This window comes from Paramormyrops kingsleyae, chromosome 19 (genome assembly GCF_048594095.1).
Source record: "Paramormyrops kingsleyae isolate MSU_618 chromosome 19, PKINGS_0.4, whole genome shotgun sequence".
Lineage (NCBI taxonomy): Eukaryota > Metazoa > Chordata > Actinopteri > Osteoglossiformes > Mormyridae > Paramormyrops > Paramormyrops kingsleyae.
The window spans coordinates 22,393,239-22,415,608 of NC_132815.1; the positions used below are offsets into that span (position 1 = coordinate 22,393,239).

General features: G+C 45.7%; 3 protein-coding genes across 5 annotated transcripts; 1 reads left to right on the top strand and 2 right to left on the bottom strand.

Annotated features, from left to right (window-relative positions):
- Positions 1-1,842: 1,842 nt before the first annotated feature.
- Positions 1,843-10,104, bottom strand: cpsf2 (cleavage and polyadenylation specific factor 2). Of its 2 annotated transcripts, none has more exons than XM_072702631.1 (15): positions 9,943-10,104; positions 9,124-9,290; positions 8,852-9,011; positions 8,383-8,488; positions 8,167-8,296; positions 7,936-8,051; positions 7,465-7,652; positions 7,092-7,382; positions 6,846-6,946; positions 4,418-4,621; positions 4,165-4,317; positions 3,367-3,597; positions 2,932-3,238; positions 2,717-2,851; positions 1,843-2,245 (listed from the first exon to the last, which is right to left on the bottom strand). In XM_072702631.1, the coding sequence occupies exons 2-15, from the start codon at positions 9,270-9,272 to the stop codon at positions 2,153-2,155; spliced, it is 2,364 nt and encodes a 787-aa protein (XP_072558732.1). In that variant the 5' UTR covers positions 9,273-9,290; positions 9,943-10,104; the 3' UTR covers positions 1,843-2,152. The 2 variants fall into 2 exon arrangements, with proteins under 2 accessions (XP_072558732.1, XP_072558733.1); XM_072702632.1 differs by having other exon boundaries at positions 9,875-10,104.
- Positions 10,105-10,303: 199 nt separating this feature from the next.
- On the top strand, positions 10,304-11,782 carry LOC140580915 (NADH dehydrogenase [ubiquinone] 1 beta subcomplex subunit 1). Of its 2 annotated transcripts, none has more exons than XM_072702637.1 (3): positions 10,304-10,384; positions 11,301-11,445; positions 11,528-11,782. In XM_072702637.1, the coding sequence occupies exons 2-3, from the start codon at positions 11,306-11,308 to the stop codon at positions 11,562-11,564; spliced, it is 177 nt and encodes a 58-aa protein (XP_072558738.1). In that variant the 5' UTR covers positions 10,304-10,384; positions 11,301-11,305; the 3' UTR covers positions 11,565-11,782. The 2 variants fall into 2 exon arrangements, with proteins under 2 accessions (XP_072558738.1, XP_072558737.1); XM_072702636.1 differs by having other exon boundaries at positions 10,313-10,384; positions 11,278-11,445.
- A 1,910-nt stretch (positions 11,783-13,692) lies between these two features.
- Positions 13,693-22,370, bottom strand: riox1 (ribosomal oxygenase 1). Its single transcript, XM_023806650.2, has 15 exons — positions 22,252-22,370; positions 21,801-21,926; positions 21,276-21,427; positions 20,466-20,565; positions 19,232-19,345; positions 18,198-18,304; positions 17,651-17,758; positions 17,485-17,519; positions 16,653-16,831; positions 16,279-16,383; positions 15,966-16,107; positions 15,515-15,635; positions 15,175-15,274; positions 14,794-14,880; positions 13,693-13,823 (listed from the first exon to the last, which is right to left on the bottom strand). Exons 1-15 carry the CDS (start codon positions 22,321-22,323, stop codon positions 13,755-13,757), a joined length of 1,617 nt encoding a protein of 538 aa, XP_023662418.2. The 5' UTR covers positions 22,324-22,370; the 3' UTR covers positions 13,693-13,754.

Below are 22,370 nucleotides of genomic sequence, written 5' to 3' on the forward strand. Positions count from 1 at the left end.
AAAAAACCCAGCAGATGAATCATGCACAAGTAATAATTTTCACTCCTTCCCCTACTACAGATCCTTACACATCCCTAAAGCAGTCTGTGAGGTGCTGGGACTGCCAGAACAGCTTCTCCCCAATGGCCGTCATCCCCCAGAATGCCTCTGCAGAGTCCCACAGTAACACATCTCAGTCATTAACCATGATGTGTGGCTTACTGTAAATACCTGCAACAATGCAGTTTAAAAGAGAGGGCCCTAACTTCCCAGTTACACTACTGTGCATTTGGTTTGCAAGCAGGAGCGGTTAGGGCGTGCTGAGGGTGTAGGGATTACACCATAAAATGGTAGGAATTAAGAACGCATTTAATGGGACGCAGTTGGGTAAGAACTTGGGTGTTCAGATGAGGCTTCTCACTGCACCTGCACTGTACATCAGCCCAGCCTGAGCCTTCTCAGCCAGGCCCCCTCAGAGAGCTACAGCAACACACTGGACGATAAGACGATCAACAGCTGGAGGGCAACACTGAATGAGCCACTCGTGTCTTTGACATCAACAGCAAATTCAAGCTGATCAATTAGGTCGCCTACATTTATATCACACAACAGTTACCAAATCCATTCTCAAAAGCTTTTATCTTCTGTACTGTATAGCTGAAATTCAAACGAGAATAAGTCAGACAAAATCTGACTATACAGGACAGGCAACACAATCTTACCTGTTAGACACAACTAAATCATGAGACAAACCATAATAAAATGTGAGCCTGGGACATTTTCTTCACGAGCTGTTATGGGTTTATGGGAACATCAGTACAGCAAAGTAGGATTCAGTAGTCAGAGGCCAGAGTGGGGGGGGGGGGGTACTCCCTTTGGTACCATGTTGCCACCAGGGGGCAGATGAGAGGAACAACAATTGGTCGCAGTGCCCAGCTTAGCAAGTCGTTACAATAAAATGGGTCTTCGGTGAGAGTCAGCATTATGTGAGCTAAGAGGATTACGTGACGGCTACTGCAGGCCCCCCTTCTCAATTACCAAATGAAGGCTGTAAGCGGGAAGGAGTGGTGCGCTCTGTGCCTCTGTCCTCACCAGAGAGGGGTTACCAAAGTTCAGCTGCTAACTCGAGTCGTTTTCAGTTTGTGGATTACACCATGAACACGGTCATGTTTATAACTGCAGTGCTCTTCTATAGTTCCCTAAAGCACGCTTGGAAAACGTATTCAACCTACGGTGGAATTAAAATTACATTCCCGTTTGCGTTTGGGGCCAAATGTGAGCAGAACCTCTGTCGGGCTCTTAGTTCCAGCGATAATGGGAGGATCAGTTAAGTCTGTGGATGAGCGGATACCAGTCTGATGAGCATGGTGATCTCAGTGTAATAGCTACAGGGAATGGATGCCTGATGCACGCTTCTGCAGATGCCCACTGGACACAAACATTCACAACACTGCCAAGTGTCACCTGTCCCCAGGCTCCAAGTAGTGAGATTCAGGAGAACTACAGAAGTTTGGATAGGTGACATGAGAGCTCATCTGAGGAAACGGTTAGGAGAAATTGCTGTTTAACAGACAGGTTTAAAAAAAAAAAAAAAAAAGATCTCACACATATACTGTGACAATTAAGCTGGAATTAATAAAATGCTAAACAGAGGACTGTGTTTTACAACCAGATAAAAGGCATAAATTAAACTGGAATAGTGTGTGATGCAGGACACAATGTAAACAGCCCCCATCTGGTGTTTGGGTGCCCGCGGTGAATGGTAAGGACGCCAGAGCGAGCTTCGTCACTGCGCGCCTACTGATTCCACTCTCACTCCCACCCTGCCGTCCAGGCTTCCAAAACACCTTCTGCACCTTCGGAATCTTTCTAACTTGTATTTTATATAAAAGAAAACAAGAGGACATATCCACCCTGCACGGAATAACGACAATCCACGAGAAGGTGTCGAGTTCAAGGTTGAGTTTGAGGGCAAACCCACCGGGGTCGTCCCCAGCGTTCACAGCAGGAAATCCTCGGGGGGCCATGGCTAGGAAAATGAACGATAAAAGTGGGTACAAAAGAAACCGAATTCTGAAGCCTTTTACAGACGCACTAGAGACCACAGCGAAAGCTTGGACGTTGTCCGATTGGCTCCCATGAAACAAGGGCAGAAGAGGTTGGAGGCGTGGTCCTACACCACGGCATACTGCTGGTAGAGTAAGTCCCGGATCTTGAAGTAGTCGTCACAGAGGCAGCCTTCCAAGCCGATCCGGCCGGCTTCAGTCTGGAAGAGAGCACAAGACGCCCGGTGCTCAGGATTAGTCATGCCCAACGTCCCTCTAAAGGGACTGACTCATGGCGGGCCCGCTTTGAACGGCAGCAAGGAAGCCAGGAATCATTCAAGGTGCAAATGAAAAGCCGGCGCCTTCCAGCAGGACGACTGAGCTCTTTGCCGTGGGCGGAGACCCGAGACTCACTTGCTACTCACAAGTTTCACCGTATAGAAGATTAGATCTAATAATATCAAGGCATCACACATTAGCATGTGAATCGATTATCATTTCTAATTTGTTCTGGGCCGCTCAAGCACAGAGGAAGGTTAAAACATGCTGTGAACTAGGGACATCCAATGCCAAGTGTAATTAAAGCCAAAGTAAATTCTAGCACAATGCAAGCTTTTTATTTCCAGTGTGTCCGATATGAAGCCATTATGTAACCTTGTGAGACACCGTTGAAGGAATCAGTCGGGACTCACCCTGCGAACCGCAACCATGTTGTTACAGACCAGTACCCCCCCGACGAATTCCGCCTGGATCCCCTCTCGCAGAAGGACCTGCTTGAAGTCCGACAGGCGTGGCTCGTTGATGAACACCGACTGGTGTCCTGGGATCTGTGGCAGATGGGAAACACCCTTGAGCTTACGCTCACGTGGAATCCCCCTCCCCCGGCTTCTTGGAATCCCCATCTCACCTCATTGGACGGCAGTGGCTCCAGGGTAGGAATGACGTCGCTCTCCTCAGAGGCCTCCCTCTCATCCTCGCCGAACAGGGTCTTCATGGCGCGCTGCTGGGCCACGGCGTTGTGGTCGCTGCCCAACTCCGCGCTCACCTCCATGGGCAGCTCGCCCTCCTCGGCCTCGTCCTTCAGCTCGCCTTCCTCCACCACCACGCCCGTGTCCACCTTGATGACGCGCATGTCCAGGACGCCGTCGATCCAGGCCAGCTCCATATCCTTGGCCTTGCAGAACTGCAGCGAGCTCACCAGCGAATCCTTCAGCCTCACCTGCGGACAGGGCCCCCCCCCCCCAGTTTCAGTGACGCACACACGTCGTCCATCCCTCTGCCCATAGCACACGCTGCGACCCCCAGTATCTCCGCGAGGATGGCACAAGCGCCGGCCGGGGACCTCACCTGGTAGATGTGAGTCTCGCTGGTGGCGTCCACGGTCTCCTGCAGCTTGGGGGTGTACACCTTGATGTCCTTGCCGCTGAAGACCTTGCAGGACTCGGCCAGGTCCAGGCTGGCCTCGGGTGGCCCATGCACGATAACCAGCTGCCGCGGCTTCATCTGGTTGATGATCTTCTTTATGGAGTCTCCGTCTGACCGGCCCTCATAGTCGATATAGGTGACCCTGGCTCTGAAGACAGGTGATGGCAAAAATTTACAATACTAATAGATATATGATCGACATAATTCCTGTCACTGGAAAGATCCTTGAAGATCATGAGACCATATAAAATTTAAATAAAATGATGAAAATGTATGTTTTTTTATATACTACTGTAAAATTAATACCAGATGTTTGGCTCCCAGACATGCACACTCTCCCGAAATGCTGAATCCTTTAATGTGCATATGAAACCCTCCTATGGAAGCTACACTACCAGTCAAAAGTTTTTCTACACCACAGATTTTTAACCACTTTTCCCATTTATTTCATAAACTGTGGATTTTTTTTTTAATTCTTAAGTACAGGAAAGTTGAGTGAACAGCCATAAAATTATAAAACATGACATGGAAAGAGTATGTAACATCCTATTAACTAGTTGTGTGGTGACAGCATTGCCAAACTCTAGGTTGTCCTTTAACTTTAAATGCACTAGTTAACGGTTTCATCCCATGAAACAGAGCAGTATTTAATGTCCCTTAATGTGGAATGGTAGGGTCTGCTCGCTCTCCTAGCTGTCGAAGGGCAAACACTCACTTGATCTCTATCGTCTCTGTGGTAGATGTGCACTTGGTGGGCACGTCAGAGAGGTCCTGGTCCATGGGCTCGTCTCCGTTCGCCATTCCCGACTCCAGCTTGTTCTTCTCCTCCTCGGTGGCTTGGAGTTCGGGCACCAGGAAATCTTCTGGTCTGAGGACAGAGCGATCGAGACGAGGGAGCATGAGCACGGGGCTCTGCTTCCACTCCGACGCGGCAGAACGATGCACCGGACCCTCGGTCTTCGCTATACCTAATGATCTCTCCGTACTCGTCCCACTTGATCCGTTCCTCGTGCACCGGGAACATGGGGTAAGACTTCTTGGCCTGTTTGAAGAAGCTGCCCTTGCGACTGCCCTCCCCCTTCATCATCAGGTCGTGGTGTTTGGTCTTCACCACGGCTGGCTGCTCCAGATCGTCCTCCATGTCGCTCTCGTCACTGGAGTCAACATCTACCCTGTGGACACGCGAACGGACACCGTAAACAAACAAACAAACAAACAAACAAGCACGCACGCACGCTGTAGTAAACAGATACGGCCGCTGCTATCAGTCCCTCCAAAGGTCTTCATTTTAGAGCGATGAAGTTCTTTGTAGGCTTTGGCAATATCCCGTTTTTCATACTGTCATATCTTTATACATTATACCATGGTATACGGGGTTTTAAGGGTATTTTAGAGAACATCACTATTCCGTTTTTTTGCCGGGGGGGCGGGTGCAATATTACAGCTTTGACCCTTAATTTCTGCCTGACCACCTTCTCCCATACACTCCAGCCCGCACACTAAGATCTTCGGGCTCTAACCTTCTTACTATACCTAAATTCAGATTATGCTCTCTGGGTGGCAGGACGTTCTGTGTGACAGCACCTACACTCTGGAATGCACTTCCTCACAGTCTGCAAGAGGTTCAGTCTGTTAGCATCTTCATGCTGTTGAAAACTCATTTATTTCAGGAATGCTATGATGTGTCTGCCAGTACATAACACGCTCGCTGTCGTTTTGCTTTTGCTGTTACTTTATTGTATCGCATTGTATCCGACTGTATTGTAAAGCATCCTTATATCATCATCATCATCATTATCATTATTATTATTATTATTATTATTATTAATAATCATCATCATGGGGGCCTACCTCAAAATTCTGTGGAATTAAAAGACAGTTAAAAAGCAACAATATAAGTAAGAATAATAATAGATTGCAAATAGGGGATAAGTAGGCGTAGTAAACATATCCAAGCCATAATAACAATGTGCCAAAGTAGAATCGTGCAATACTAGGCTTAGTGCAAATGGGAGGGAGCTGGCTGTAGATCAGTTTTAGTGCATGAAGGATTCCAACTAGAACTTAAGGTGTTTAACAGTCTGATAGCACGAGGCTAGAAGCTTCTATGCAGCTCGCCAGCTTGAGACAAAAAGCTGTGAGATTAGATGCCAGACTTGAGAAGGGTGAAAACTCCACGGCTAGGATGACTGGGGTCTTCGGTCACTGGCTGTCAATGCGTGTTTGTCAGCTCACACGTGTTGTTCATGTTTTTGTACATGTGCAGGTACACACACACACACAGCGTCTCACACACGCAGCGTCTCACACACGCAGCGTCTCACACACGCAGCGTCTCACACACGCAGCGTCTCACACACGCAGCGTCTCACACACGCAGCGTCTCTCACACGCAGCGTCTCACACGCAGCGTCTCACACGCAGCGTCTCACACGCAGCGTCTCACACGCAGCGTCTCACACGCAGCGTCTCACGCAGCGTCTCACACGCAGCGTCTCACACACGCAGCGTCTCACACACGCAGCGTCTCACAGTCTCACACATGCAGCGTCTCACAGAGTCTCACACATGCAGTCTCACACATGCAGCGTCTCACACATGCAGTCTCACACATGCAGTCTCACACATGCAGCGTCTCACACATGCAGCGTCTCACACATGCAGCGTCTCACACATGCAGCGTCTCACACATGCAGCGTCTCACACATGCAGCGTCTCACACAGTCTCTCACACAGTCTCTCACATGCAGCGTCTCACAGAGTCACACACACACACAGTCTCTCACACAGTCACACAGAGTCTCACATAAAGTCTCTCACACACAGTGTCTCACAGTCTCTCACGCACAGTGTCTCACAGTCTCTCACATGCAGTGTCTCACGCAGTCACACAGTCTCTCACATGCAGTGTCTCACGCAGTCACACAGTCTCTCACATGCAGTGTCTCACGCAGTCACACAGTCTCTCACATGCAGTGTCTCACGCAGTCACAGAGTCTCACACATGCAGTCTCACACATGCAGCGTCTCACACATGCAGCGTCTCACACATGCAGCGTCTCACACATGCAGCGTCTCACACATGCAGCGTCTCACACATGCAGCGTCTCACACAGTCTCTCACACAGTCTCTCACATGCAGCGTCTCACAGAGTCACACACACACACAGTCTCTCACACAGTCACACAGAGTCTCACATAAAGTCTCTCACACACAGTGTCTCACAGTCTCTCACGCACAGTGTCTCACAGTCTCTCACATGCAGTGTCTCACGCAGTCACACAGTCTCTCACATGCAGTGTCTCACGCAGTCACACAGTCTCTCACATGCAGTGTCTCACGCAGTCACACAGTCTCTCACATGCAGTGTCTCACACACAAACACAGTAACTCACTCTTTTGCTTGCTCCAACTTCTTTGCTGCCTCTTTCTTCAGCCTTTCTTTCTCCAGGTATTCTTCCAATTCCCGCCCTTCCAGCTTTACCCGTCTCCTGATCTAATTTGTGCAAATTATATACATATAGATAAAACAACTCACACATAAAAATTACACTGAGAAGAGGCATCACAGGGTCCCCTGATGACTCATGACTCATACCTCCTGCCAAGTATCTCTACCTGCACACAAGCCCATGGCTCACCTCGAGGTCAAGGATCCTTTCGCCCGGATTGTCGATCAGGTATCGAGCCAGGGTGCCAGGCGTGGTCCGGTATGTTAGGATGACCGAATTCTTGCCATCACGACACCACTGTATGAAGAGCTCACGGGAGAATCCAGACTCCAGGTCCGGCTGGCTGCACAGCACCACCTTGGGGCTGGACACGCGGGCCAAGTCAGCCAGGCTGTGGCACAGGGACAGGTGACGGAACTGGAAGGGGTTGTTCCTCTTGTCCTCGAAGCACCTCATCAGCTTGTCGCTCATCCACTCGACCTACGGAAAGGATCCCATCAGCCTGTCTCCCAAACCCGACTGAAGAGCGTAACCTGGGGTCTGAGACGAGCTGAGGGCAGACCTGCGACTTGGAGAACTCCACCACGTTGTAGCTGACGTTGTTGAGCAGCGCGAGGGAGTAGGCCCCCAAGCCAGCGTCCTTCGTCCTCCATATTTGATCGAGAAGCTGTGCCAGCTCCAGCACCCGGCCCGCGGTATCCACGGCGATCAGCACGTTCCCATCGCCGCGCAGCGTCTCCATCACATTGGCTGAAGAGCAGACAGTGACCATTTAGAGCAGAGGTGCCCAACTCCAGTCCTGGAGGGCCGGAGCCCTGTGTAGCTTAGGTCTTTCCCTGTTCCATCATAAATGATTCAGCTCAAGAGCTGTGTGGTAATTAGCACAAGGAGTTGAATCAGGTGTGTTAAATGAGGAGAAACCCAAAAACGGCAGGGTTCTGGCCCTCCAGGACTGGAGTTGGGCACCCCTGATTTAGGGTATACAACAGGGGGGCCGCTGAAGAGAACGGGGCAAGACGCCGGCGAGGCTTACTGAGAAGCTGCTCGTCACGCTGCTTCCGGCGTGGCTGCACGTACGAGGCGTTGAAAGAGTCCGTGATGAGCAGCGAGGGCCGGCTCACCATCTCCAGGGAGCAGCCGTTAAGGTGACTGTGAACATGCACGTGGGCCCCAGTAACACAAAGTCAGGCTGACAAGGAAAGCCCCACCGCAACAGAAGGCCATAAACGCCTTTCACCAACAGCTGCAAAACTGCAACACTTACATCTCCCTCTTATGGTTGAAGTCCACTGCGTACACGATCTCCTCCTCACCATCTTTCACAATCTTCCAGATGGTGCCGCCGATCATGTGACCCGCTGGCAGGGGAGTGATGGACAGGCCATGTCCCTTCCCTGAAGGTCAAAGATCAGGTGTTATACACTTGCATAAAAAAAGCCTCATGCGACCTCAATACAGTGAAATGTCTGCACTCCCTCACCTTTCAAATTGACGATCTGTGAATATTTTAATTGTTGGATTTTGTCAAATGCTGAATCCACGTCATCCAGGGTGAACAAGGTGAAGTCCTCAGTATTGTGGCGTGACTGGTGAGACATTCACTTGTGAGTCGTACCTCCAAAATCAGTTCACATCTAACTCCTGTGTGTTCTACTCATTTCTGCACCAAGGGGCTACATTTACATCTAGCAGAGACTTTTATCCACAGCAGGAGAGCAGGGTCAGCCAATCCCTATTTCGGGTTAAAGGCCATGATCAAGGAACCAACAGGCCAAAGGATTTGAACCAGGACCTTCTGGACACAGTCCTAACCCACAGAGTCACACACTACCTATAAGCAGTCTTAAGCATTTGCATGTCTGCAAGTTGCTCATTACTTTTACCAAGTGACTTATTGCTGCCTTTAGGATATATTAAGCATCACAGGGGCATGAAGGCTCATCGCCCACCTGATATAGGTCATACATGAACATCTGTCCCATCTTGTACACCGGGATGGTGGCATAAATGGTGCAATTGAGCCCCAGCTTTCCAACAGCATAGGGCAGAGCACCAAGATGCAGGGGGTCTGGATGAGAGAGCAGCACAGCGTCCACCTGGTGAACATGCCTGGGGAAGAGCAATGGGGAGGGAAGAGGGGGTGTCACAGATCAGATGGCATTTGAGGGCAACATGCCCAGTCAGACATACAGGGGGAAAAAAGGGCAGAGCTTCATCCCACCTTTTAATGGCATCAATGATGTCCATGGAGAAGCTCTCGTCCCAACCGCAGTCGAGCAGGAAGCGAAACTCGTCGACCTGCAGCAAGTAGCACAGTGCCGACTCCTCCTGCACCCCCGACAGAGCCGTCAGCTTGATAATGGACGTCATTTTCCTCCACTATGGAAACTGTCACAATGATAAACAGGCTGATTCACGCAGCAGTATACAATCTCCATAAATAGACTCTAAGAACGACCAGGCAACTCGACCATTCAAGAGCACCGTTACATCTCACAGAGAGTAAACCAAGTTTCGCTCACACATACAGTGTGTAAGGCTTTTTTGTGGGTGGTCACTGATCTCTTACGTTAAGTACCTTTTAGGTTAAGTATATCAATCGTCAGGGACCCTCTTTCCTAAACGAGCTCAAATATTTTATATACAAGTATGTTGATGGCCTATCAATCATAGTCCCAAGAGTAACTTTCTGCAAATTACGAAACGTTCAAAATTAAGACGCAAATACGTTATTTTACTATTTACAGTGGAGTACATTTCTAATACACTAAGACAAATAGTTAGGCAGTATACTAGCCAGTTATCTAGTTTTAAGGTTAGTTCAAAACTACACCTACAAACCTCAAATGGCTACACTAGTTAAATAAAATAAATCTTTGTGGGCATACAAAACGACGTAGTAACCCATGGTCAGCAATAGTAGATAAAAATATAAAAACTGTACAACAATTCTCAGGTAGTTGCATTCCTACCTCAGAGACACAGGGCAAATTTGGTAACTAGATAGCTGTTTAGAAGACGAATAAAATCAGAAACATACCATAAAAGCTCATAGGGACAACAGTTTTTTTTTTTTTTTTATAAATTATACTAGAGATTTTTAAAACGAGTAGGCAACATGTTGACGATATTTGAATTAACACCCGCTACAAAGAACCGCACTTTCTTCTGTTACTGGTTCGCCATTACTGATGCGTCAAAGGTGAAAGGGTTTTCGGTTGTACCATTCCTCCAAATGTCTTTCAATATAATATAGGTGAATAAAAATACATCAAACACATACTATCAAACATAGCCACATTATAATAAATATTAAAATCTGCTTCTACATTATTTGAATAGCTGTTCGTTTTATTTCATGTCATTTAACGCACGGTATATTATGGAGCCTCCCCAAAATGAGCTTCCTCGAGAGTTGGTTCAGTCCAATGTCCTCCGCCGTCAGCGGTAGATAGCAAACGAGGGTGAACTTGGAGGTTAAGGTAAAGTTTAATCCCATATCTGCATTAATCGCACAATGCTCCATTTATAATAAATATATTATGTCCTACGTTTGTTGGCATGTAGCTTTGTGTGATTTTTAAGAGATGCATGACTATTCTGCTCGGTATCTATTGCTAGCTAGGCTGTCCATCACGAGCTAACCCAGCCATATTGAGACGGAGTGGATTAGCAACAAAATATCATTCATTTGCAAAACCTGAATATACCAAATGTCCACATTCTAATTAGCTAGATTTGACTTGATTGAAATCAACAACACATGATAAGCAGATTTTTCTTTTAATGGCCCACTTTTAAAGTTCCTCGTGAAGTCGTAGCTGCTTACCGATATGTTGTTATTTAAGGCTCTTATCTGTAGTAGTTGAAAGTGGGTCTTGTATAGCTGTGCAGAATGATACGTGATCCATGGCAGATAACTGTTTTTACGGATTTGTTACCGCGTCCGACCCACATTAAAATTTTGTATATCAAAGCCCTGAGAAAGAAGGCCCTAGATGCGTATATCTCTAAGTACAGCAGAGCAAAGTGCACAAACAGGCGTTTTTGTCATTAATTCGTAGAAGTGAAGGAACTCATTTAATGTTGGTTAATTAAATATCAAATCATTTGGAAGTTCGGCACATGAATTGTGTCCATTATCGTTGTCAGTCATTAGTGACACCTCAGATATCGCTATTTACTGCCTGACAGAAGTCAACATTCAGCATTAAATGTGTAAATTTACAGTTTTTTTTAAGAGACATGGTTGTAAAGCGAGATCTTTTAATTTCTGGTACTTGATTGAATACAGAAATTATGGTGATCTTTCTATGTATTTGCTTTCTAATAAGTTGTGTCAATTTTACACTGACGTGTATGTAATAGAAAATAGTATGCATTTTATTTCTTCTTCAGGAAATATGGTTAACTTTGCGTCCATGCTGCGGGACCACTGGGTCAATGTGCTAGTGCCCCTTGGATTTGTGATCGGCGTCTACTTGGACAGAATGAATGACCAGAAACTCACAGCGTTCAGGAACAAAAGCGCACTGTACAGCAGGTTGGTGCATGTTTCGGTTATGAGGGAGCAATGTAAATATGCAACGTTAATACAGACCATAAGAGCCTCTTTTTAATTATAGGGAGCTGAAGCCCGGAGAAGAAGTTACCTGGAAATGATCTGCCTGGACAGGGGAAATATTTAACGTTCACACAATCACCGTAGAGATCACCATTGTCTCCTGATTCCTGCTTGGAGGACAGTCATACAAAAGGATGCTTTTCATTATGTAATAGAAAACGAAGTTTAAAATGAAGTTAGTAAAACATGTACTTGGTCCTTGGTGTATTTGGAAATGGTGAACGATGTATATAAATCTTTAATTAGCCAAACCAAACTGTATTTGATGTGTGTAATATGATTTGTCATTGCTATAAAACAGTATACCAAGGAAAAGCATTTCCTTTTAAAATTCTATGAAACTAGTTTTAAAAAGGGTGAAGAACATGTTTAAGTGCTTTTTTGCACTGTTTTTCCTCCGCAGTTCGTTCATTCTCAGCACTGATCCTAAGGGACCGGCCGGGCCCTTGGTCAGCACATGTGCCCTTAAGCACCACATTCTGCTCTGTTAGCTCTGCTATCTGCAGGCTCGGAGCGCTGTAGTGATGTAATGGAGCTCGAAAGGCTTCTTCAGAATCTCCTGCCAAAGTGGTTCCTCCCCCACGCAAGCGTGTATGAAGTGTCTCTAATTGAAATGTAAAAATAGACCTCAAAGATAAGAATATTTTTATGGATCCTGCCCCCCCGATACTGACAATGTATTCTATAAGCAAAGTGCTCGAAAGCGGTCAGATTAACACATGCTGTCATTTGTAATTTCAAAGAACTACAGCAATGTGAAGATTTTTCATTCATGAAAAGCTCTTATTCATTATCCAAGCACTTATCCAATATGGGGTCATGTTGGAGTCTGGAGATTATCCCAGATGGCATAGGGTCCAAGGCAGGGGGCACCATGAATGGAATGCCAGTCCATTACAGGGCAATGCCAGTCCATTACAGGGCACACACAATCAGACACAAATATAGGCAAAATAGAGAGGCACCTGTTAGACTAACCATGTCTTTGGACTGATGGAGGAATCCCACATGACATGGGTAGAGCATGCAAACTGCACACGCGGTGGAGAAGCAGGATTTGAACCTCAACCCTGGAGGCGTGAGGCGATGGCACTACACAATGTGCCATCTTCATCAAAAGATGTTTTAAGTGGGGATGGGAGAAACAGCTTCCCGGTGCATTAAATCAGGCAGCGACTGACACGTCATCATCATCCCGCCTGAGGGAGCCGTATTCCAGATTCTCTAGCACAAGCAAGTCTGAAGAGGGTTACAGCGGTTTTTGTTCAGAACCATTTTTGCCTTATGAAGAATACAGCAATGATAGAATGACATTAAATAATATATTAAAGCCATTCATAATAAAACATTTTAATAAGCGGGGAACTTCATGGGTCTATAAATCAAATCCGGGTGTGATTTTATTCCACGTAAGCTTAATGTTCATCAACGTATGTGTGGTGGAAGAGAGACTATACATTGCGCATACATTTTATATTTAAAAAAACTGAAGATTAATATTGTTGGGAAGAGCAAACAGGTGTTTTATTGTGATCATAATGATAAATATGAAGGAACTGTAATGAGTCCCTTCTGTGTAAGAGAATACAAACACAGCACTTAGTGTTTGTAGCCAGCAGAGAGTGGGTTACGTTTTGTTAGCTAAGCTGAGAGGACCCTTGGGAAAGGGGGGCTTGCTTATTTCCAAACATCCAGCCTTTAAAGTATTTTATGGTGGCAAGGGATGCACTCTTTCCCAGAATCAGAATAATTGCTTATTTGCATTTTTGTAACAAACTACAGGCTTCAACATTTGAGGCACGTTAGTTGCTGACTCAACTCTTTAAAACTTCTGAACCCATGAATAGAATTGATCCGAACACCTGTTCACCTCCAGAAGCCTGATCTCATTAAGCAACCAAGTAGGGCCACCTTGTGTACTTTAGTGCCAAGATGAATATTCATACATTTTATAAAATATAAATCAATAGGAGTACCCAGCTGCTGTTTATAACGTAAATCCCCAATCTCAAACTGACATTTGAAGCTTTGCAGCACCAGAAACTGCTAAAGCTATCCTGTTCACCTCAATTACACATGGATTAATCTTTGTGTTTAGATTAGTCAGTCAGTACCTTTTGCTTTTCTGGAACATGAGTTAAGAAGTTCAAGAAACAGGACCCTCAATACCCTTTTTTTGCCTGGAATTTTATTATATGACCACATACACCACAGGAGGAGAGATATCATCATGAGAACAGCAAGGCCTCGGAAGTCTGGACCAGTCCTTTCTCGAACAGCAGCTCTGCCAGGGACAGCTGGAACAGAGGGTGAAGGAGACAAGAAGACTCATAAAGAAACCATCGAACCCAGAGATGACATTGTAAGAATATGGTGACATCATCAAAGGTGTATAGACAAGCTGTATAGCACGGCCACTTCAACGGATCTCCTTTAGCAGAGCCGCATTCTATCTAAATCACCTGGGATGACACACTACAGGACATCCTCAACACCCCAGAGAGTTTTCATGAGGATTTCATGACCACTGCCTGGATGCCGGCAAACTTTATTTATTATGACCCAAGATGAGTGAAGATGCACTAGGAAGGCGGTCATATTAAGAAATCTTGCCTGCATTTGCTATAAATGTTTTGAAGCCACTGGAGAGTGAAGCAGGAGGTAATTAGGAGTTCTTAAATCCATTTTTTGTCTAAACATACATCCTCCTGGTGTATGTCACACGCTCCCAGATCTATAGCTGCCCGTCTTCAACAGGTGGGGTTGGTGACAGTATGAGTCGCATGATAAAAAATATTTACACATAACATCCAGCTAGTCTAACACAGGGCTGCTTGATTATGGCAAATTATTTTGGTCAATATCGAGATCACGATTATTTAACACAATTACTCATTGACCTTGGAAATATCATGCACTTTTAAAAAAATCTTGTCTTTTTAACAGTGGTTTTCCTTGAAGTCTATAGTTCAACTGAGAAACGAATAAGGGGCTGGAATGAGGTGGCTGGATTTCTAACACGACAAAATGAGAACATATGTGACACAATAATCGTTTTATCTTGATTTTGTTTTGATAATCGCCAGAAGCCAAAATCGTAAGTGAAATTAAAATTCAATTAATTGCCAAGTCCTAGTGTAACACAGCCAAACATCATTATGTGTATCTTTGTGTGTGTGTGTGTGTGTGTGTGTGTGTGTGTGTGTGTGTGTGTGTGTGTGTGTGTGTGTGTGTTGTGCGCGTGCATACAAGAGTCATAAACTCTACCTTGTCTTCGATGGTGTCACATGGCAAACTGCCAACAGAGACAAATTTGGGAGAGGAGCGGATCAGGAACTCCACGCCATCCGTGTGCTGTTAAGAAAGCGGGCTGACTTCAAGCCTGGGAGGAGCACTGAGCAGGCGTTTGAGGCACCCCAATGGAGGGATCACTCCCAGACCATCTACAGCCTTCATGACGTCACACTTAACCAGCACACCGGCTGCCACATGTGAGCAGTCATATATACACATTTGTGTTTCTTTGTAGCTTTCATTACATTGAAAGAGTGATGATGCTAAAGGACGGTGCCTTTTCTGTAGCATTTCATACAGCTTTCTGACTTACTGATACTGCACTGAATGATAAAAAAAAAAGATGGCAGCTACCTCAGGGTTTATTTCAAAGCACTTTGGCTCCTCCTTGTGGTAAACCCTGGAATTATCCACAGTATGATGCAGAAAGACCACGTCCCCCTCACTGCATAACCTGTTAATGTAAAAATACAGACTTCTCAGATTACACAGAGAAAATCCTCTTGATAACAAAAAACTAAGTAGACTAGAAAGAAGATGGATACCTATTTATCACTCTTATGCAAACTTCACAGTTACTGGTGTTTGAGATGATAATTATACACAATTGTAAAATAAATAAAAGTGAAAAATGATAGATACTGGTTGACCACAGCTTAGAGCTTTCCAGAAAGCTTCTGAAAGGAAGAAGTACCTGGCGATTCCATCCCGAATCAGCCGGATTTTGGTCTGAGCTTTTATGTGTGCCTTCACCTCCCAGGCCTGCCCACCTTCCCACCTGCTTGGAGCTCCCTGCACACTGCAGGCCTTTTCCTCTGCAAATGACAGCAGGCATGACCCGTCACTCACACGCTCCACGCACTAAGTCGATTCTTACTGCTGGAAAACAGCTTCCAAAGTGACCTGTCACTCAAAGCACAGGCTCCACCCACTGAGTGGATTCCTACTGTAGAGTACTGAAAAACAGCTTCCATAATGACCTGTCACTCAAAACCACAGGCTCCACCCACCCAGCTAATTTACCTTCAGCACAGACATAGTGGCTGCATAAGGATGGTCTGCAGAGAATTGCATTTATATCTGACAAACTCCTGTTGTGCCAGAAAGGCTTGGGCAGGATGGGGAGGGGTGCTGGAAGGCTGTACCTGCGGTGTGCACCGGGGGCAGGCAGTCATGCAGGAATTCCTTGGCCTTCTGGTCGACCGCGGCGTCCACCGGGGCGTAGCTGGTTAGCTTCTTCATGAGGCCCAGCAAGTGCTCTGTGAACTGGGCTCTGCGCGGGTCCTCCTGGTACCACAGACAGACACAGAGAGCCCATTAGCAGGATCATCTTCACCACAACGCTGTACGATTTGGGGGGGGAAAAGGGCAGAGAATTACCCCAAACCGGCCTTATCAGCAACCGACTATTAAAACAAAGATGTTGAAATCATTTTCGAAATGTCACACTGTTCGCACCTTGTCGGAGTTCTGAACCCCCATGTAGGTCAGATAATCCAGCGGTAACCCCTTTCGAAATTCCACATCCTCCTCCATGGCCATTTCCAAGGCAGCTGGGACAAGCTGTCATTCACAATATGGCCATTAGGGGACACCAGTGATACACCCATTTTTTTTCTATCAGTCACAGACAAGTGCATGCATGATGTGTAATCTCCATTTTAAGTTTAGCTGTTTAATTTCCTTTATGGTTCACAAATATTTTTGATTTCAGTTATTTCATAAGTGCACTAGTCCATGAAAAATCCTTTGCTTAAGAACTAGAGCTGGATACACAGGGAAATGTCTCATATAGACATAAAATAAAATGACAAAATGAGGGAGGAAGGGACCTTGTGCAGAAGGTCACCCCAACTGTTTTTCTGGTAAGAGGAAATGGTGATGTGAAGCGAGTGATCATCGGGGAGACAGTCCCCTTGGTGGATGAAGCCGCGGGGGAAGTACAGGAGGTCGCCAGCTTCCAGGACCACCTCCAAGATTGGCTTGCCGATCTCTGATTGGCTGAAGTTGGCTGCAGAATGACAAGAGGGCAGGTCCGAAAGATGGGCTATGAAGATAAGGCTCTGTTTCATTTAGGGAGTCACTGCGTTTGTCTAAAAAAACTCCTCTCTGTCCTACCAAGAAGAAATACATTGTTAAAAACAGCATACTGATTTTTTAAAATATTTTTATAGAAAATCAAGGAGAACGCATGGCCCACATACATAGACACTGTCTGATATCCTACGGCAACAAGAATGTGAAGCTTCCTTCATCTCCCAGTTAGTCTCTCTGCTGTTGGGTTTGACTGGGATTCACAAAGAGTATTTACGTCTGCTCTAATTCACCACAGGTCCTGCCTGCTCGGCCATCGGGGGGGGAATTGAAAAATGCAATTATCCTTTCGGTATCGTAGCAGGCTGTGAAAGGGCTCAAATTACCTCTATGCGCACGTGCTCGTCAACAGGAGCGGAGGTAACCTAGCAACAGGCGCTGTCACGTGCAGCTATCAAAGGACCCGTTTCATCTCACGTCCTCAAATTTGCCATCACGTGAACCTGTGACCCCGTACACTGCCGCCGAATACGGCTATAAATAGTCTCCTGTTAATTCTAACTTTCACACCTCCACGCTCTGGCGTGTGTGCGTGTGCATGCATGTGTGTTGGGCCGACAGAGCGCTTACGGCTGGAGAGCACCGGAAGCACTTCATCCTCGGACCTGTGGAACAGCAGAGGCTTCTCAGTGACAGGTGACGCGCAGCTTTGCTCTTCATCCACCTACTGTTTACTCGTCGCTACATTACATTATGTCCGGATCTGCAGCACTTCACACAATCACCAGCCTCTCACCTGGGGTTATAAACCCGCCAGTGCTTCTTGCCCTCCAGCTGGATGACGAAGGCCTCGATGTCGTCGTAGTGGGGAGCAAATCCCTGTGTCCCCGGAGGCGTCAGGTACCTGAGAGAGAAGACAGGCCTGACCCTAAGTGGCTACACTAAACACTAAAATATCCCACAATCAAAAAACAGTAAACAATAGGGTTCTTTTCACTGGAGAGGCAACCAATCAGCACAAAGTTTTCAGCAGAAAAGGAACTAATAGGAAAAAAATATATAAGGAATCTAACTGAGGGGCCATGGCTTCCTACGGTGAAACATCTGGGTCACGTTAAATGGACAGAATTTCACAATTTAATGCTAGGGGGCAAAAAGCAGCTGTCATGTTAGAGAATAGAACTCTTCAATTTGAAAAATCCTCATATCACGGGGAAGCAGAGGGTCATGCTCAGAGTGAGAGATCAGCCAAACCCAGGGGCGGGCAGCACTCCAGCGGGGCCATGCTGGCCGGAGCACGGGGCTGGGGCTCCTGCTCAAATTCATCCAGCGTCTGAACTTACACGTTGGCGCCGGCCATGGAGCCAAACCGCTCCTGAAGGATGGAGAGCACGTTCCACACGGTGGACGAGAAGGACTGGGGGTTCAGAATGCGCAGGGAGCAGCCGCGCTGGGGGGTCCGCAGCAGCCACCGGCAACGAGAGGGAGAACGAGGGGGCCCATTTAGGAGACTGCAGGCGAGCGGAAGCCACAAAGCGTTCAGATGGAAGCTTCCAGCACAAAGAACCAAGCGTAGGCATTATTTAATGCTGCAGGTCATTTACCTTGCAGGTTGGAAGCTGGAGCTGGGAGTGACATCACACCCAAGTTAACTATGTTCCAGTACAACAAATCAGAAAGCCAGGTTCACTTTTAGCCATTATCAGCAACAGCAGCTGACAACAACGCATTATGCGATATTTTGCACATTCAAACATCATAGCAACACATCCACAGACAGAGGTTGGACAGTATTGTGTGTGCGACCGATTTAATGAGCCACAAATTAGACGTAACTGCTAATAAACAGCTTTCACTTCTGTTGATGAAGGGTGCAGCCATCTTGAATTCTGAAGTCGGGGTTGCAGATGTGCGACCCACTTTCCGGATCAGAATTCCGACTTCCAAACGCACTATAATCCTTCACACAGTCCAGACATTATACCGCAGTATATGGTATTTTGACAGTACTTTCAAAAACATCATTATTCTGGAATTTTGAAATTTTGGTGATAAAATATTCTAAGTATGACTACCAAAACCCTGCAATACGGCGTATCACCACATTACCACAAAAGCCTTAGACAAGGTGAACAAAGAAAATGCACAAAAAGCTATGAAGCCATCGACATTTCAAACACGGCGACCAGCAGTGTGGGAAAGACCGTAAAAACGTATTCAGCACCCAGCTCTTTCATTTAAAAATATCTACCATTTCTGAAGATTGTCTTATAATGAAAAAAAACAACAGTGAGAAGCAGATACTTGTCTGAAAGAAATACCACATGCCTCAGAGCCCAGAGGAAATGTCCGTGTGAAAGGGCCCACGAGAGAGTACCTTGTAGAAATCCCAGACAGCGAAAGGCAGAGCTCTGCCAGGGGGGTTGTGGGTCTCTCTCTGGCCATTAGTGTAACTTGTGACGTCCAGGTTCACTCCGAACTGAACATCATCCTGAGCAGCAACACAGAAAGAAGATTCAAATATTAAGGACAAAAATAATAACTTGGATGAAGCCACCAGTAGGGGGCAGTGTGTGGCTCAATAGATATTTCTCAAAGGAATAATACAGTGTACCTGCACTCATACTTGTGCATCATTTCCATTTCAGCAGACTGTTGCTAATTGCAAACAATCGGATAAGACCGGGAATGAACATGATATCACAGGAAGGTTTTTTCCCCTCCCAAGGCACCCAGCAAGGACTATGACAGAGTAATTAAAATGACTGATTTCTTACATACTTTTATGTGTGATCTATAGAGACAATATCTCTTTTCGTCTGCCAATCTGTTTTCGTGGAGACAGGTCATACACTATTGCCGTCAGGCAGCTTGACATTTAATACAATTATTTTTCCAGACACGAGTCAAAGCCCAAGGCATCAGGCCCACAAAAAAAAAAATTCAGACAAATAAAGACATAAGAAAACAATTATTTTTCGGTCAATTTCTTTCTAGCATCCAGGACAAATATTGAAAGCTGTGTTGAAAGCTAATACACTATGTTATCATACGGTACAGACTGCCGCAGAAAGATGGCGTAAAGAGAAAACAGAGTCTAGTTTAGCTACCAATCCACTTGGTATGACTATATCTGCCTATTTAGCCAAATATTTTTCCACTTAAATCTCCCTGGCCTGAGCATGTCATCACCGTGCAAATTTTTTGTGTTGAAGAGAACATAGAAAGGAAAGCACTGTCACAAGGCAGAATGGAATTCGTGATTCAAGTCCTTATTTTTTGGCTGATTTGGAGTTGTTTTGGGGCTAATGACATACTTCCTGATCTGTACAGCCTACCTGATCCGTTCCATCCAGCTTCGTGTATAGTGTGCATGCGTGTTGTCAGTCACATCATTGACATCGTGTCTGTTTTCCGTACCAGGGTACAAATAGCGATCAGACTAGAAGCATACCATGCCCAAATCCAGCTGAACCGTGGACTTCTTCAACGGGCCCAGACATAGTTTAGCAATCACACTAGTCAAACGAACTAGACATTGGGGGTCAAATGTGCTTGGCCACAGTATAGATCACCTAGTGTGAGTACACCCTGAAGCTACATAAACTTACTTCTCTCAAAATCCGATCGATCTCTGTGGTAGAAAACAGGCCCTTGTAATACTCGGGATTATGACGTCTGATTAAAGCTGGCTTCTTCTCCCACATCTCTCTGAAAACCATGGAAAAACATTGCTGAAAACCTACATTTAGACGTCTATACAAGAAACATCTCCTAGATGCGCTGGGACGCATCTTCAGTGATGTATCCTGAGGTTACGAACAGTGATTATTCTTAGTCTACTTTGCTATACAGAAGTGTTTATTATTAAATGAAGTACAGTACAGGAAAGATGACAAATTAAAATTTATTATTTATCTAATGGGTAAAATCAAACATACTAATCCAGTTACACTAGAAATACACTCCTATTACCAGAGTACTCATAAATATACAAGACAACAGTAAAGATCCAGGTTCTGCTTCACAGCTGTTCTGTGCACTAAATGAACAGTCTGTTTGTGGAACAGTGGTCTACTGTCCACAGGGAGGAGAGACCTGGTCTTTGACAAAAAGGTTACCAGTTGCGAGCAGAACGTGCTGTTGAACCTTTGAACAAAACCCAATCAAAACCACATACACATTTCTCATACATCTAGCCAATCAGTATAAAGTGGATTTGGGGATGCAAAAATGATGTTTGTCCGGGGAGGTCGGGGCATAGTAGGTGGCGGACCAAATGACAGGGAATAAATGAATCACCAAGGTGCTCATGCTGGGATTGACAAAAAAATGTGGAGGAACAAGAGAGAGAGACCAGGCTCATACTGGGAAAAGCACAGCAGAAAACCTCTTAAAACAAGCAATGTGAGGCTGGCTACCTGAAGAAGCTCTGGGCGGGGACAGGGTGGATCAGCCAGTCAAAGAGCCGGTTGGCCCTCTCCCTGCTGCTCTGAATCCTTGCCAGATCCACCAGCAGGGTGTCCAGGGCTGGCCCTTCAACCCCCTTTCTGTTCACCAGTGGATGTGCCACCTCCATAGCAGAAGAATGGGGGAGGGGGGGGTTATACAATAAAGAACTAAGTAGCAATGACTTCCACCATATTTCACGGGAAAACACAACCGGTGAATATAAAAAGCTCAGATCAATATTTTATTCAGTGGGTACTTAATTGTTTCTGACATGAAATTGAATGATGCTGTTTCACTTAAAGGCAGGCAGGGAGCAAATAAAGTTAGAAGACCCGACAAACTCATTCTTTTATAGTGACATTCAGCCGAGCAATTCCTAACATCTTAATTACTCAGAGAAGTGGCTGCCATCTTTGCCCTTCAAAAATGCGACTGGGAGCCTATGGGTAATACACACACCCCCCCCCCAACCCCCAACCCCCAACCCCACTTACCGGTGCCGGCTTTGCGGTCTTTTCTTCCACATCGCTCACAACTGTGGAAGTCTGCTTTCTCTTTGTTTTCTTACTTGATTTAGAAATCTGAGCATTCTCCTTAGGCCTTTTTTTCTTGTGCGCAACCTTGAATTATTGAAAAAAGTTAGAAAAACGAAGCCACTTGGAAAGACAAGAATACACATTTCGGTTATTCAATGTTTCTACATTCTGCTAAAGAAAGGAAAATGACAAATGAAGAAGGACTGCAGAAATAGTATAACAGAAATAAATAAGATGGTTCAACATTTTTATAATTTAAAATAGCGTTAGATGTTGTAGAACAAGAATGGGGAGTACATGTTGACCAGAGAATCTTAGTCAGTTAAAACTATATTGATGCATTATATAAAACACGTATGCCAAACAGACGTCTCGAAAGAGTGTCCTCATGTCAGAGTACTTCACATACCTTTAACGAAGACTGATCTTTTTCTAAAACCGTCCGGTATAGCGCAAAAGCAGACACACGTGTTTTCTCCATGACTCCGTCGCCGTTGTCTTACGTCATTATATCGCGACGTAAAATAT

Coding starts and splice junctions, on each gene's coding strand:
- cpsf2 (XM_072702631.1), bottom strand. CDS start 9,272: ATGACGTCCATTATCAAGCTGACGGCTCTGTCGGGGGTGCAGGAGGAG. Junction 7,653..7,935: donor GCGTGACGAGCAGCTTCTCA/GTAAGCCTCGCC, acceptor TCTGCTCTTCAG/CCAATGTGATGGAGACGCTG. Junction 3,598..4,164: donor ACAGAGACGATAGAGATCAA/GTGAGTGTTTGC, acceptor ACCTGTCTTCAG/AGCCAGGGTCACCTATATCG.
- LOC140580915 (XM_072702636.1), top strand. CDS start 11,279: ATGCATTTTATTTCTTCTTCAGGAAATATGGTTAACTTTGCGTCCATG. Junction 11,446..11,527: donor AAAAGCGCACTGTACAGCAG/GTTGGTGCATGT, acceptor TTTTAATTATAG/GGAGCTGAAGCCCGGAGAAG.
- riox1 (XM_023806650.2), bottom strand. CDS start 22,323: ATGGAGAAAACACGTGTGTCTGCTTTTGCGCTATACCGGACGGTTTTA. Junction 17,759..18,197: donor TCCATGGCCGGCGCCAACGT/GTAAGTTCAGAC, acceptor CTTCTCTCTCAG/GTACCTGACGCCTCCGGGGA. Junction 16,384..16,652: donor GGGGTGACCTTCTGCACAAG/GTCCCTTCCTCC, acceptor TGTGAATGACAG/CTTGTCCCAGCTGCCTTGGA.